At 44.3% G+C, this 17,158-nt stretch overlaps 1 protein-coding gene across 4 annotated transcripts in view; it reads left to right on the forward strand.

Moving 5' to 3' along the window:
- The first annotated feature begins 570 nt into the window (after window positions 1-570).
- The window catches only part of LOC144797772 (fatty acyl-CoA hydrolase precursor, medium chain-like), a 300,448-nt gene continuing 283,860 nt past the window's right edge, over window positions 571-17,158 (forward strand). For 2 of the 4 annotated variants that reach the window (XM_078668534.1, XM_078668533.1), the window contains exons 1-2: window positions 810-938; window positions 2,717-2,885. In XM_078668534.1, coding sequence (XP_078524660.1) covers window positions 2,804-2,885 — 82 coding nt within the window. In that variant the 5' untranslated portion in view covers window positions 810-938; window positions 2,717-2,803. Of the gene's footprint in view, window positions 939-2,716; window positions 2,886-17,158 lie in introns of all 4 variants that reach the window. The other 2 variants (XM_078668531.1, XM_078668532.1) reach the window with 2 other exon arrangements.

Genomic DNA, 17,158 nt, shown 5'->3' on the forward strand with positions numbered 1-17,158 from the left:
TGCACTTTACACTGGGCCACAGTGCTAAAGTGCACAGAGGCCAAAAATCACTACCATCCTGTCAGAGCTCAAGGCAAAAAGTTCAGGGGTGAACCTGCCAAAAGGGCCAAGTCCAACACCTTCCAACTACTGCCACTGTTGTCTCCCCTTGTTTGCCTTCCCTTCGGGTTCATGTCTTTCGATTGCAAATTAATTTGGTATTAAGGTCTTCTCATGTTTTCCTTGTTCCCCATTAATTTACATTTGATAATCTATATTTGTTACTCTCCCACGAGGCTGTCAGGTTGTCTTTGCCTGCCATCTTTGCTGATGATAAGATAAACAAACCAGGCCCGTTGGGCGCTTTCCAAATACCCTAACTGACGGCGCTATAAACATTTGACAGAGGTATTTATTTCGTAAACAGTAGCTCTGCTCGGAGCACGGCTGCTTCTGTCTGCCCATGCCGTGACGGAGCTGATGTGTTGAGGGGGCGGCCTGAGCTGGCCAATAGGAGAGAGCTCCGAACACTGCCAAGAGCAGGGGAAACAATATCCCGAGGAGATACCAAATATTACGCAAACACCAGAAGCACTTTGGGGACTAAAGTTCATGAAGGTGGATGCGATTTCGTTCAGATTGAACAATACCAAACGTGGCCAGGAGGGGGAAGTAGACGCGTTTCTTGATAGAGAGATACGAAGAGCATAAACAAACTGCACCCAGTGGTCGAAGTAGGCGGGATTGGAGGGGCACGACGTGCCCATATGATAGGTTTTTTAAGAAAAACAATTCCCTTAGTTTTTGTGAGAAGTCCACCAGGGCGGTTAATTCCGAGAGCGGAAAAGCTTCAGCAGAAGTTGGAGGCAGGGAGTCTCGTGCTGTGAAACCAAGGAAGGCGCGGACACCTAAACAACAAGCCTTCTTCCTAGGGGGGCTGCTGCGTCCTTGACAAAAATGTAAATGCGCTCAACTGGTCATTCTGCAAATGTAACCGGTGCTTGGTAGCCCGTATTATTGGCTTTAATTTATGGGAAATCACTTGACACTTCCTGCTGACATGCATGTATTTTTGTTGAGAGTTATTGTGAGGGAGCTACTTGCCAAGCTGTGAATTGCGTGCTTTTAAAATACATTTATAAAACCTTGTTTCCTGATGATGCACGCTTATTCCTTCCAAGGGGTATTGATTTCCATGTTCACATTACTGTGTTTCACGGACGGGACCCTTGTGGCACTTACAACATACACAAGTCACTATTCTCCACTGCAGGAACCAGAAATCAATTATGTGGCTCTCTGGTGCCAACCAACAGAGAGGGTTCATAATGTGTTAATTTCCCATTGATTACCATAGCTTGTATTTCATTTTCATTTAAGCTGTGTGTGATTTTATTTGTAGTTACCTGAAGGTGAAAGCCCCCCAAAAAGTTACAGAATATTTTTTAGCCACTCCTTTGACCTCACTCCCACGCCCCCTGTCGCACAGCACCACACTCCTTTTCATGCACTTTGACAGCTGACCGCACCTTTCTCACAGTGAAGCCGTAGAGGGAAAGAGACGGTACAGTACGCTGCTGTGTTTATCTGTGCTCAATTCGAAAATCTAGTTTTAGTCTTTCATCCAAAATATAGGAAAGTACATTAGTTTTCAAGTTTGCTTCTGGCCATACGGCTCTCTCATATAATTTATTTAAAATACATCTTGAAAGTTGAAGCAATGTATTTGTTACTATGACTACGAGTTCGAACGGGGTTCGCAGCTCTTGTGATCTATCTATACATGTGAGCTGCGCTTGCACAATTTAAAGTGAATTTATAGGGGGGCGTGTGAGTTGCGAGTAATCCGGAGGAATGCTATTGTTTAAATGCGAGTTCAAATTGTGATAGACTCACTCTTAAAAGGTTTACCACAAACAACGCTTGTCTGAAATGATTTAATGTAGCATCGTACTGTCTAGAGCCCCCTCCCCCCTCCCCCATTTGCCTGCACTGAGCAGCAACGCAACGGGCTATTAAGACTGAGACGCCGGGTTTGATTTTGCTCCCAATTATCTATCACAGGCATACATTACAAGCAGTGCAGATGACGTTCCCTTTACGCATAACTGACATTTTTAGAGCAGTATAACGACAGTTACATTTTGGCCGTTATTTCATAGTGGTTATGATGTCAAAGTTGCGCCACGCAATGCGTAAACTAAAGGGGATTCCTTTCACCACACAACATGCAATTTATGTTCCTGCTAGGGCGCCTGCTCTCCTCAAATGTGAGCCCAACACCGGTCATACCTGGGTCATGCACAGCTGAAGTGTTTCCATGTCATCTCTGGCACCTTCTGACAGTCCTTATCTTTTTTTATCCCATAGCACTTTACCTACACTTGTAAAATAAAGGGACACTGCTGCAAGGTTCTGTTGGGTAAAAAGACAGATTGTATCCCACAGTTTTAATAGATGTATTGTCAGAAGTTAATTTGGAGATCATGTGGCAGCGAAATGCAATGGACACCGATAACCAGCTCCCAGGTGCAAGTGCAAGTAATTATGAGTTAACGGTCATATATAGCGATTATAATGTATCTTTCACATGGAGGTATTGTAACGTTGTGTTGTGTCATCGTAAACTGTGTGCATGAGGCATTGTAACTTCGTTTAGATTTTATCTGGAGGGCATAAGAAGTTCAACGTAATATGTTGGTGTCTGACTTTGACCGTGTTCTGTTTTTACTTGCAGTTTTTAGTAGCTGCAGAAGGACAACAGGTTGTCTTGTTAATCAAACCGACACTGAAGAAACACGTCTTGGCTACTTCCCTGCAAACAATGGACATACATTTCAAAGGAACCCTCTGGCTGTATATATGCCTTACTTTTCATGCCTGGTCAACAACTCTCGCTGCTGATGGTAAGATCTCATTAGCATAAAGACTAAAGGGCAGTGTGGCACTGCCAGAAAGACCAGCCTGACAGGTCTGTGTGTGGCCACTTTTAGGGCCGTTTGTGGGTTTGTTTTTACAGACTGGTGGGCCACCTTCAACTGTTGTTTTGCCTGATATTGCCTGAACCTTTGCCTGTGGCAAGCAGAAATGTATGCAGTATCCCATACTTTGCAAAACACCTATATTGCGTGTCTTTACAAGTTCAAAACTCCCCCAACTTGCAAATGTGGTGCACGTTTATGTTTTAATTCGCTAATACAAGCCACTTTTAGTTTAGTGCCTAGGCATATTTTTTGCCTCAATCCGAACCTGGTCGAAGGCCTGTCATTCCAGTGGCGGCTGGAGACATTTGAAAGTGGTGTGGTGTAAAAGTTCTGTATGAGTATCTGGTGGCGCGACCACCATAGAGGATTATTTTTTTTTTAAGTGGGCAAATAGTGCATTTTCAAGTAAATTTGAGCAAACAACAAAATTGCGAAAGCAATTGTGAAAGAGTAGTGATGATATCAATAAATAGATTTAATATGATAATAACATATGTAGCCGCTTAAGTAATGAGCAGGGATTATGGGCAAATTAAAGTGTCATTCTCTGTTTAAAAAGCGCGCGCCTTTAATTCCAGGAATTTCCAGCCACATGCACATCGTGTTATTTTATTTAAACGAATTAGAAATATTTACCCTCACCTCCATTAGTTTAGATCAGATTTCCGATCCAAGAATAAGATAAACAAAAATTATTATGTTTATCTTGGCAGTAATTTTTGCCTCTTTATTTTAAATTATTTTGTAGAAAAAAGGATATTTATTTAACCACAATAAGAACACATCATCTACCAAACAAAATGTCACATTAATACAAAACAGACTGACAATAACTAAATTATATCATATTGTACATATATCTCCACATATATTTACAATACATTTAAACACACGGTGAAGTTCAATACATCAATACATTACATAACATTCAACATGTCAAAAAAGCAGTTTATATATACATATATTCAATCTCATAAAGTTGCGAATAAAATCGAACAACTCAGAAAAGCTTTTTACACCTCGAGAGCAACTAATCCTAATACTCTAAGTGTTCCAAAGGTTTAACAAAGACTTCAATCCCACATGGCCGACACGTTTCGAGTTCTGGCTTTATGAGTTACCAAATTCTCATCAGGGCTGGATTAGTCTTTTCTTTGACAACTGTTTTTGACAAAAAAACAAAAAATGGAAAATCTTTTTAGAAACGCTTCCCAGCTGTCCTTAACAGCTAGCTTCATCATTAATTAGATACCTGTGTGTTGCCAAAGTGGATTTGTGGCTTTAGAGTTATGTTTCTACGCAGTGGTTGCCAGTCTGCAACAAAATATCAAACCCTTATTGATTCTGTATGCCAACAGACCTAAAGTCTAACAACCGTTTAAGCAAAGAAGGGGAAAGAATTACCTTAAAAAGCGGCATTCTTTTCAGTCCAATAGCAAAACGAATTGCGGCACTCTCAGTTCTTTATTTCTGAAAGATTGAGTTATAGCGGTTTTACTTGTCTGGCCCATTACTAAACGTGAACTTTTTGATGTAAACAAGCACGAAGACTACTTACTCGGTAGCTGATTAATGACTGCATACTGAGGAAGGAATTATCATGTTTCAGTATTGGTGGATGTTTTCGTGCATGACAGGAAGCTGTAAAAGACACGGACTATATTGAGTCCAGCATTCCCACAACTGCGGTGATATGCTAGAATAGTCAGGATTATTTGAGGTCACTCACCTAATTCAGCGTTTAGCGTTTAGCGGTTATTCAAGCTCGTTTCTCACTCCGTGGTTCGGAACAAACCGCTTCGTCCAACTCTGTGGTATAGTTACCTGGTCAAGGCCCCACGTGGGGGGGGCGTGGCTTGGACGACAATGTGGATGGTCATCTGAGTCAACTCGCTCCGCACCCTTGAGGTTAACTACGGCCATAACTACCCGCCAAACAAGTTTGTTCTGATTAAAAGAGCAAGTTTCAAGCATGGGAACAGAGAGGCTACAATCGGAGCGGAGAATCGCATGACAGGAACTGCGCGATCAGCGATAACGGACCTCAAAGCCCCGGAGACCTGATAACAGAGGGGAAATCAAAATGGCGCCCAGTGAGTAAGGGAAGGGAACCCACCGCGGACACAGGACCGAACAAGGCAAAGAAGCAAAGAGAGGAGGCGAGCTAAGCACCAATACCTACCAGCGGATTCCCAAGCGCAGCAGACTCCCAAGCGCATCGGCTGACTAGGGCGAGAGCGGGAGAGGCAAGGCGGAGGGAAGCGGCGGAGAAAGGAGGGTGATCAAGGTAGGCGGAGAAGCGGAGGAGTCACCGAGAGGCTCGCAGTGGGAGACGCTAGGCAGTGTGAAGGCTCCGGTATCTCCCACCGCTTAAGGGCACCATCGGAACAGGGTCTAGCGAAATCGAAAGCTAACCCTACGCATGGGCGCCGCCATTACCGGAAGCCAGCAACAAGTAAACAACAAGCGCTGGAAACGCCGGAAGCGGTGAACGCCCGAGAGGAGGCGCTGAGGGAAACTCTCTGCATCATCAGCACTCTCGGCAGCACAGCCTCACACAACAAGCGCAACACAAAATTGTGAGAGGCAAAGGCGAAGAAGCGGAGAGCGACCACAGCACGAACCCACTAGGGAGCCCGACCGGGGGGGTTTTAAACAAGGCCCAGGAAGCCTGGCGAAGGAGGCAAACAAGGAGTGGGGGCTAGAGACGCACACGTGAGTAAATGCGTCTGAAACACACCTGAAGGCCAAGGCGTGCAGGATCTCAGGGCAGGAACGCGCGCACGTGTCTCAGTGCTGATTCTCGAGCCTGGCCCAATACGCCCGCATACCAAGCACAAAAAAAAGCAGAGGGCCTATCGAACAAGCGCCACAACCTGCACCACGGACAACTGGTCAAAAGAGCCGGGGAGCCAAGATCCAAGCAGGGCAGAGCCTCAATTGGCACCTCCCGAATAAACATTAAACTCACCTGCAACCCAATAAAAAGCAGCCGGCCCAGGCTGCGAAAGAGACAAAGCACACGCTGGCAGGACCAAAAGCTAAGACCAGAACAAGGCACATTAGAGAACCGAGCAGGTACAGAACCTATGCAACGGCCCAGGCCCCCAAGACAATCCCAACTAGCAACCCAATCTCCGCTCAAAAAGAGGGGCGCCTGGGCAGCATCCTATCAAGAAGGGGCATCAGGACAATGGCAAACAACGATGGCAAAACAGCAGGAGACCCGAAAAAGGCCAAAAAAGAGACCCCTGATTCCCCGCTGAAGCTAAAAGGAGAAACGGCAACCCTAGAGACTATCCTCAGAAAGATCAATGAGGGGAACGCAGTGGCTAAGGAAACAAAACTGAAGATAGACAACATGCAACTAGAACTCGCGGCAATCAGGGCCGACCTGCATAGCACCAACATCAGAATGGAAGCAGCAGAAGGTCGCATAAGCTCCGTGGAGGATGTAACTGCGGAGAACTCCAAAATAATAGCAGAATGCCAAAAAGCCACGAAAGCCATACAAAGACAGCTAGCGGAGCAGGATGACAGAGCCAGAAGGGGCAACGTGAGGATCCTAGGCGTGCCGGAAGGAGCAGAGGATAAAGCAGGCTCATGTGCGAAAATGCTCGAAGCGATACAAAAGGGGATGATGGACGGAGCGTTTGAACAAATCAAACACTCACCCCCAGTCAACTGATCTAGGTTTAATCCATCACCATTCTTTAGTTCACTCAGCCACCCCAGTTCAGACATGGCTATATGCAAATCAGTCTGACCCTGTGCCTTATGGGAACAGTCCGAAAATGCTCGAAGACATGATCCCCGAGCTCACAGGCATCAATTTCGACAGGAGGTTCGAAGTGCAAAAGGCATATAGAGTGCCGGCAGGGAAACTGGCTACGGGAAAGGGTCCGAGACCTATAATATGCAAATCACTGCGAACAACCCACACTGATGCCATTTTCGCATTCGCCAGGAAGAACCAAAATCTCACATGGGCGAGCAGCAAGATCGTACTGACCCAGGACTACTCGAAGCCAACGGTCGAGACCCGGAAGGGTTTCCTCGCTCTCAGGGATTCCTTGCGCAAAAGAGGCATCAGTTTCAGCTTCGTAGGCCCAGCCCGTTTCAAGATCACAGACAAAATGAGAACAATGACATTTGAGAACCCCGAAGACCTGAGACGCTACCTGCAAAAACCACTGACAGAAGAGATGGACACAAAACCGCCAGGCGCAGCCAAGAGATGCGCCTCACCGGATGTGGCCGCCCAATCGGAGTAAAGATCATCCGGAACAACAGGACAACACAGCTACCTCAGGCGAGCAGGCTCTATCAAGCGGCAATCAGCCATACGGACAAAGAGACACCAGATGAGCAGCACAGCAGAGTCCTCGCCTTTTGCCACAAAAGAGAACGACAGGTCGGTTTGGCCATGGACACATGCCCGGAAGAATCTACCTCAATATTAAAAAAGACCACACCAGACCGGGAACGACCCAGCAAGCAAGAATTACTGTACCTTTCCCCACGCTTCTTATTCAGAACTCTACCATGGACAACGCACAAACTCTACCTCAGGGATGATGCGGAGCAAAGGAACTTTGTCGTCGCACTCCCACTCAGCAAGTAAGGGGGGGAGGGGGGAGGGAGGGAGGGGGGCGCAGGGAGGGCAGGGGGGGTCGGGGAGCACACACATGGGGTCACTCTTCTTTATCTTCTCTACTACTCTATCTTTCAATTTTCCACACCTTCAACGAGGAGCAGCAAGCACAGGTATAAGCACAACAACGCACTAGCCAGCCATGGTTTAGGGAAAGGAAGCCACAGGGTCCCACGGATCTCAAGGCCACACAGATCGCCAAATGCACTTCACCACAAATGACGCACAACAACCACACCAACCTCTCAACTGATATCAAGATAGTGTCCCTAAACGTTAAAGGACTCAACAGCCCGGTGAAAAGAAGGAAAGTACTAGAACACCTGAGGAAACTCAAAGGCGACATCTATGTACTGCAGGAGACAAGGTTAGAAGCAGACGACATAGGGCGCATCAAGACTAGCTGGATAGGCGAGGTATGGGGGTCTGCAGCACAGAACAAAAAGAACGGGATGGTGACATTCACAAGCAAAAAGTCAAAGCTAACACTGGTGGACATGCAGACAGATACAGAGGGCAGGATTCTAGTGACCAGCCTAAGGAGAGCCGGGGAGACTATACACGTGGCCAATGTCTACGGCCCCAACAGCGATGACAGGGCCTTCTGGGACAGAGTAGAAGCACAACTACACACCCTTCCACTAGGCGAGCTCCTGGTGGTTGCAGGAGACATGTACCAGGTCCTAGACCCAGCCATTGACAAGCACCCGCACAGACAAAGCCACGCGACACACAAGGGCAACATCCTGAAAAACCTCTCCTCCAAACTCAACCTCAAGGACCCGTGGCGCCTCCAAAATCCGGACGCCAGAGAGTACACTTTCTACTCGAACCCACACAACTCATACAGTAGAATAGACCACATCCTCATATCAGACACACACACCCATCTCATAGATCACACGGAAATCGGCCCCCGGAGCATCTCAGATCACTCGCACATAAGCCTAACCCTATCAGGGAAACACAATGAGGAACCAACTCGCAGATGGCGCTTCGATGACAATCTACTTACAGACACCTCATCTAGGGCGGAGATTGAGACAGCAATAAAAGAGTACCTATCGATTAATGACACCCCCGAGATAGACAGGGACCTACTATGGGATGCCTTTAAAGGCCACCATTAGAGGGACAGTCATTGCCATTAAAGGGAGGATTAACAAAGCAAGGAACAAAAAAATTGCCGATCTGGAAAAAGAAATGAAAAACCTAGAGAGCGGTCACATAGCTAACCTGGAAGATAGGAACACCCTCACAAACCTAACGAAACGTAAATACGAACTAAACAAAATCCTAAGTGAAAGGGCAGGCACCTGGATAAATAAATACAAAGCTATCAACCTGTGCTCAGCAAACAAAGCAGGGAAAAATCTCGCATCCTACCTCAAAGGGAAACAGAAACAACACTCGATAGAGGCCATCAAAGACAGGAACAGAAAATCCCAGACTGCTAACAAGGAGATCCTGGAGGTCTTCAGAGACTTCTACGAGAAACTCTACACAAGGGACGAAACCCTACAGGAGGATGGGGGCAAAGAACTCCTAGCACGCATATCCACACCAACGCTATCAGACAAGGAACGAGACATCCTTGACCTAGACATAACAGAAGACGAAATAGGGAGAGCCACAGCGAGTCTTAAAGATAACAAGGCACCAGGACCAGACGGGTTCACGGCAGGCTTCTACAAGCAGTACCTATACACTCTCAGACCCAAAATGAAGGAGGTCTTCACGAAGTGTGTCCAGCAAGGACGCATGACACCGACCATGGCGGAAGCCAACATAATAGTAATACCAAAGGAAGGCAAAGACACAAATGAAGCAAAGAACTTCAGACCAATCTCACTTATTAACATAGATTGCAAAGTCTACGCCAAGATACTAGCAACCAGACTCAATGCCCATCTACCCAAGCTCATACATTGCTCACAAGTAGGATACCTGAGGAACAGAATGTCCCATGACAACACAAGGCTGCTATGCCACATAATAAATCACTCCTCCAAGAGCAGCAACGCAGCGGTCATGATAGCCCTAGACGCTGAGAAAGCTTTTGACAGAGTGTCCAGGCCCTTCCTAGACCAGTGCATGCTGAAATTCGGGTTCGGACCCAACTATAGGAAGATGGTGCTGGCCCTCTACAATGACCCCACAGCACGAGTGGTAGTAAACGGAGGGACATCACAACTACTCCATCTTGGCCGCGGGACCAGACAAGGGTGCCCACTCTCGCCAGCCCTGTTCCTGCTAGCGATAGAACCCCTCCTAAACATGATCAGGGCCAATACAGACATAGCAGGGATACCAGTAGAGGGAGAAACCTTCAAGCTAGCGGCATACGCAGACGATGTGCTAATAATCACTGAGGACCCAGAAAAATCAATCAATGCACTGATGGGAACGATAGAACAATACGCCCAGGTTTAAGGCCAAACTTTTTTAAACAATGAGGGGGGGTTCAGGAAGGAAAAACTACATTCCTGTAGGGAATTTAATAAATTTTTCAGCCGGTGTCCCTCGTAGTGCATTATGTAAATTATATCGCTGGGGACTGAATATAACAAAGGTTGCATTAGCCTTATATTTAATGCCCATGTTGTAAAACTATGCCTTTGGGTTGCATTATTGAAATGGGAATTCAATTCTATTCAGCTCGCTCATGCAATTGAGCCCCCTGTTAATGCTACCAAATTTCATAATTAGATAGGCTTCTTTGCGTTACAGCGCATTCTCAATGTTGGGGGACCGATGTTTAGGATCTATCCCAGCCAGGACGGTCCATTCAAAATCGTTCTCAGAATGGTTGGCAGACAAAAAATGCTCGAATCCTAGAACAACCTGCTCTGGCTTTAACCAAAGCCAATTGAGGGCAGTTTCTGCAAGAAAAGCCCCTCAGACTTTTGTTGAGAATAGCACAATTCAAATGTTTGCCTTCCTTTTGGTGTGCTACCCCCCTTGCACCAAAGCTGCCCCCACCCCCTTCTCAGCTACTTGGCTCCTTCACAGTGGTTTTGTTGGACCTCTTCCCAAAGAAAGAACCAAAAATGCTGCTTTTATTGTGAAAATTTTCAGAAGTATTCTGGTCATTTGTGACATAGGGTGAGAGAATATGCAGGAACAATCTTTCGCCATTTCACACATACAATCTCTCCAATACCAAAACACATGCAAGTATTTGAAAATAAAAACTAAAAACACACTGTCAAAATGAATATGTTGTCAAAATAATCATAAATGCAGAGGAATAAGCAGCAGCTATCAAATGAGAAAGAACCCATGAGGCCCCCATCCTCTAAGGAAAACTAAAAACACACTGTCAACATTAATTTAATACGAAAATAAATATAAATGCAGAGAAATAAACAGCAGTTATCAAATGAGAAAGAACCCATGAGACCCCCATGCTCTAAGGAATGATGGGCAGGAGCAGATACAATCTAACAGTTATTACAAGTGCATCTGCCTTGTTTGTACAGCTTGGGGTAAGTCCATAAATGAGTCATTTCCTTTTTTACCTTGTCAGCGTATAAAACTGTGTGTATATTTGCCAGATACCTCTACCTGCTACTCTCTATAATCATGCCCCCCCCCCCCCACCACCGTCCGGGAAACACCCACTAACCTGAAAACCCAGGCAGTTCGGAGTAGCCGAGAGAAGGCCGCCGGTCTCCCAGAAGGTTGAACTCAACACACTGGTTCAGGAAGCTGTATGCTGGAAGTAACCCAAGGGGAAGGGGTTGGGGTGTGCCTCTTTCTCTGATCTGTGATCTCTGTGTTCTGCTCTGCCACAAGAGTGTTTCTAGACACTATTCTGGCTTCACAGACACAGAACAGTTCAGGTACCTGAAGGAGCTGGAAATACAGCGCACATCTCAAATCAGCTGTCCCGAGTTTCATCCCACTCCCTTCTTGTACCCCCGCCAGTACTATGCCCCACCCGCAACTAGCCTCCCCTACTTGTACATGGACCCCCCCCCCTCCCCCCACACTCAACATTGCCACTACCTTTCTCCATTAATTATGTCTCCCACATCCCCGGACTCCGTTATCTCACCTCTCCAAGGGGGTCCTCTACTTTTTAGTATCCTGTGGCTTGGGGGGAGAGTGCAATGTCCACTGTTGACTGGGTCTCAGGATCAGCCTCGTTCGGGGCTTTAGGTTCTGATTAGTGCTTATGCGATGAGTCCTGTACTTGCAGTTATGCTACGGGTCCTGAGCTCGTACTTATGTCACGAGTCCTGAACTTGCACTTATGCAATGGTTCCTGCCTTTAACTAACAGAGGCACTGATCATAACTAACCTGACAAGCGACTGCTCTTGCCTTAGTCCTGCCAGCCTCTTATAGACAGCGGCATACCCAAATGAGACCTATCTCAGCCCTGCCAGCCTTTCATAGATACTAGTGCCAGTCATTACGGACTTCCAGAAATACTGTTCAGATCCTTTCAGAGATACTGACTCTGTCCACAGGGCCTCGCGGCCATTCTGAATCACAGAAATGCAGAAAACCACAGGCTGGTCCTGGAACACCCGGTTGGGAGACTCCCCCATGGGTGGACCACAGACTGACAGTGACTTCAAGACATACCACTCAGGAAAATCCAGCCTCTTCCCTGGAGTTTAATCTGAAGACTGAAAGGTGGGCAAGGCAGCCTTTGCTTTCACTCTTCACTGTTCCCTTCCCCTGCTGTTGCTAAGTGTAGACTGGATGGGAACCTCCAAGGCCAAAAGACCTCACCAGGGGTTTGCCGGGGTGGGGGTTATAGTTAAAATGTAAAAAAACTTACCTTACCGGGTCCCGCGCCGCCTCAGCTTCTGGCTGGGTCCCGCGTTTTCCCATCAGGAAGCAAACACAGGCAGCCTCCCTCCCATAAGCCAAACACAACGCTGTAATGGCACCTTTGTGATTGGTGGGGAAAGGGCGCCTATGGGGAGGCTATTTTCTCTATGTAGGCTGCATGCAGCCTATATAGGGAAAAGGCAGAGAGTGCCCATGACTGGTTTAGTCGGCCCCAGAGGGCCAACCAAACAATCAGGGCCCACAGCATTGGGCAAGACACTCCTCCCCGAACCACGTGCCCACCCCCAACCAGGCATACCCTTCTGCTCACTCCTCCTTGACCCACCCACCTGCCCGCCCCCAACAAGGCATACCCTTCTGCTTTCTCGCAGTGCAAAAAGCAGAAACATAAAATGGTATTTAAAATACCATTTTATGTTTCAGCTTCTCGCACTGTGAGAAAGTAGTGGGGCGATACCCCTCCGCCCTAATGGAGGTGCCGCCCCTTTGTAATTTCCCCCTCACCCCTCCCTTATGGCATGGGTATTATTCGGTGAGAAGTTACCACACCTGGTATAACTCAAGCTCATAAACAGGTCGTGAACAGGGGATAAATTAGATATTCTGCAATTTCAAACTGAAGGAAGAATAGAAAATAGAATGTTATCAGAAACCCAAAGGTGATTCACAAGTTACCAAATAAGGAATCTAGAACTTTTCGGCAATACAGCAGGGGCATATCCAAATTAAACACATTATGTTTTACTTGCACTTAGCAAATGTGAAGTGCTGCAGAATTCAGGCTACAAATTTCGTACCAACAATCTGAAGGGAGAAATTAAAAAAGAGCAGGCTAACTTCAGAAAAATAAAAGCAACAAAACAATTGCAAGTTAATATTTAAAAGTCAAAGCACAGTTTTAAAATACAAGTTTTTCAAAATAAACTTATAAAGGCTGCTTTGAAGGCACACATGCTTAACTTCAACCTGAACAAAATCATTGCACTGCTTGACTCACACATTAACAAATCAAGAAGTGCAATCACTGGGGCAGATTGGCAACCATTAAGATGATGCTTCTCCCTATTGTTAACTTTTACCTCTCAATGCTTCCCATTTCTCTCCTCATTTACTTTTTTACGTTCATTAATCGCATTCTCACTAAGTTCCTATGGAACAATCGCAAATCTAGGATTTCTCTTTCTCGCCTTCAACAGCCTAAGAATATGGGTTGAGTCAACTTCCCCAATCTTGTTCGTTTTCATTCTGCCTTTACTTTAAAACAAATTTGGCCTTTCTTAACAGATTCATCTCCTCTCCCTGTTATGGCTTGGAGTACAATAGAATTGGCTCAACGTTCACCTTTCTCTTTTCTTACAGCCACCTGTTTGTCTCAACCTCCCAAGAGATACCTTACACCTATTTTTAAGCATTCCAAACCACTTGCCCTGTCAATATTTCGCTCTTCCTTTTCACAAGCACGAGTTCACTCTCTTACTCCGATATGGTATAATCAATTCCTAAAGATTAATAATAAAGCACTATTTTGGAAAGAATGGATTGATAAAGCTATTATCCTTTATGATCAACTTCTCACTAATAATTCTTTGATGGACTTCTCCACAGTTCGTACATCCTACAATCTGTCTAATGCATACTCCTCTCAATATCCCTCACTCAAACTTGCCCTAGCCACCTTCATATCTCAACATAGCTCCTTACCCGAAGTTGACCCGTCAGACTTCCCCTCGCCAGATTTCACTATCGCTCTCAAAGCTGCTGCTATTTATAAGGTTATTTCCCGTATTGCCCTGGACCGCCATAAATCTAAACTTGAGCTCATTTGGGAAAGGGACTTAATGCAGGAATTTTCTTATCCAATTTGGGATTCCATTTGGTCTAAAATTCACACTGTGTCTCGTTCAGCTAGTACTACACAGACTTTATATTTTTTTATAATTGACTTTTTTTACTCCCTCTGATTTATTTAAATTTAAAACCTCTGAAAATAAGCATTGTTGGTCTTGTTCTTATGCTGATAGGGATTTTTTCATATGTGTTTTCATTGTCCTTTGGTTAAATCCTTATGGTATCATATATGGTCTAAGTTAAATGATATTTTATGTTCAAACCACCCTTTTGATATTGTTCATATTTTCCTTGGTGGTTCTTCCCCTATTTGGAATGTTTCTCGCAATGTTCGTAATTTTATTGATTTGTTCATAGCCATTTCTTTGCAGGTAATCACAACTGATTGGAAGGACACCTCAAAAATTTCATATAGTGCTTGGTGGAATTTGTTGTGTCATCATCATAGACTTGATCGTGCTTTTGCCACCACAACTCCCCTTCTGATCAAAAAAGATTTGTTGTGGCTACATTTAACTGATTTCCTTTCTAGACAAGTTCCCTAATCCCTTCTCACAGTTTATGACTTGCTTGCTTTCTCCCTTACGCTCCCTCCCTTTTCTTTCTCTTTCTCCCTCCCGCCCCCTATTTCAAAATACATTTTAAAAAGCATTTTCCCTATGTATAATCTCCTATTAATCCCTTTTTTGGGATTTCTTTTTGACTCTAGCATTATATTGTATAATATTTGTATTGACCTGTTTTTTTTATTTTTTATTGCTCCTTTTATTGTAATGATGTTCTACATGGTATATTTCACTCAATAAAGCTTCCTAAACTTAAAAGAAGTGCAATCACACTATGCAAATAGAAGCTATAATTAATTCTATATGTTATATGCATTTTGGCTACATTGTGATCAATGCAAGCAGTAGAATCTCACTCACGAAGTGCATGTATGTCCATTGGCTATCTGACAGGGCCCAAACCTTTGGTCAAGCAAATATTTAAAGTGAAAATCATGACGTATAGTTTACAAACATACTGTACACCAAAGTGTCAGTAGATGGGCAACAAGCTGAAAATGCCACTTAGAATCAAGGTTTAAATATTTTCCTTACCACAAGTTAAAGTTGAGACTAGGAAAAATCTGCAACAATGATACATTTTCGTGTCATGAGTTGGGGGATAGGAGTGGCTAAAGACAAGTATAGTTGAGTGTCATGGTAGGGGTGGGTGGCATTAGGGGAAGGAAGATAACAGTACTTGGAACACCCACAAATTCAGAACTTCGTGTATCGTCACAATCATTTTCTGTATCCATTCTCTCCCTGGAAAAATACATGTAAGCAAACAGAGCCCTTTGCAGATGTCTCCCCACTTTTTGTCCCCATTTGAACTATTAGATGCTGGTTTTCGACTCTGACAGTGCAGTAAAACTGCCAGTGCTCACTCCCTAAAACGGTTATGTGTGAATTGGCAATCCCAGTTGACAAGGATTTGACCCACAAATAAGTCCCTAGTATTTGGTACCCGGGTTACCCAGGAATAGATGGTAAATTAGCCCCACAGCTACAGTACAGTTTTGTGCCACCCTGGGTGACCTATCAATACTACTGGGAAAAAAACACATAGTATGCCAATACTGAGTGTCATTCAAGAAATCCATTCATACCGAGACCAAAAAGACCTAAACAATCAGATCGGAAAAGATTTTTATTTTTATTTCTTTTAATTAATTTCTATCTTTATGTCATATTTTTAGGACAAAGATTCTTTTTTGAATTTTCAACATAAACAATTACAAAATATAACATCCGCTGAAGACACAGCAACATTAAACATAAAATCACACACAAATGTGAAGAGTGTAGAAAAAAGTTCATAACACATTTATAGACAAAAACAATACATTTCTCGCTCTGGTTCTGTCAAATTTCTAAACCACAATTTTATAAATAAACAAAGCCTCTGAATATTTTTCTGATAATACTCTTTTATTTAAGGGGCCCAGGAACAAATGCTGGACCTACTCAGCTCACTGCGTATTCAGAGCAGTTAGCACACAAAGTCTTTGGTGAGCGGAAAGTGGTCACCCATCCATGTGGGCACCTATTTGGTTAAAGAAAAAATTACGCGTTTCAAGCCCACTGTAATTAATTGTCAGGTTCTCCTCAGGATGCAGAACAACAAGAGCTACAAACAAAAAGACAAAAAATATACTGTAATTTCCAAGTTCCGAAAATCACATTCAAACCACTCTCACCCCAACCAATCTTTTTTACCTCAATATCTTTGTATCAGGCTTCAATCTCCTAGTTCACCATCCGGTGATACTAGCCACCCTGGGCAACACTAGAAAAACAGTTTTCAGAAACCTTTTATTAAAAAGTGTCATGTCATGTCAGTAAAAATAAACAACAATCAAATAAAAAGTTAAATGAAGGCTTACTTATGTGCTGGGAATGGCAACCGGGAGTTCGCCTTATCATGTTTGAAAAAATATATTTGTCACCATCAATCATCTATTGGAAAAAGCCAAAAGGCCAGTTGGTTATTTCAAGGCATAAAACAAAAACATGAGTGAGTTCAAGCGCTCACGCTGCAGATTACATAGCAATAGATGTCCTTCATATTGTGTTAATCAATCCATAAGCCTACGCAAATGCCACAGATTCTTTTTTTTAAAGTGCTTCCAAAATGATCTTTAATTAGAAGAAAATCTCTGCAGAAGCTTCAAACTAAGATTGATGATCCTTTGCTTTCAAAATAAAATGTTCACAAAAAAATGCAACTAAGAAAAAAAACATTTTGCTAAACTAGTGTGAAATTGTAGGTAACAATTCTTTGAAGCATCATTTAGTAAAATGTGTTGATGCATGCTAGTATTTCCCAAAAATATTTGT

This window comes from Lissotriton helveticus, chromosome 12, assembly GCF_964261635.1.
Source record: "Lissotriton helveticus chromosome 12, aLisHel1.1, whole genome shotgun sequence".
NCBI lineage: Eukaryota > Metazoa > Chordata > Amphibia > Caudata > Salamandridae > Lissotriton > Lissotriton helveticus.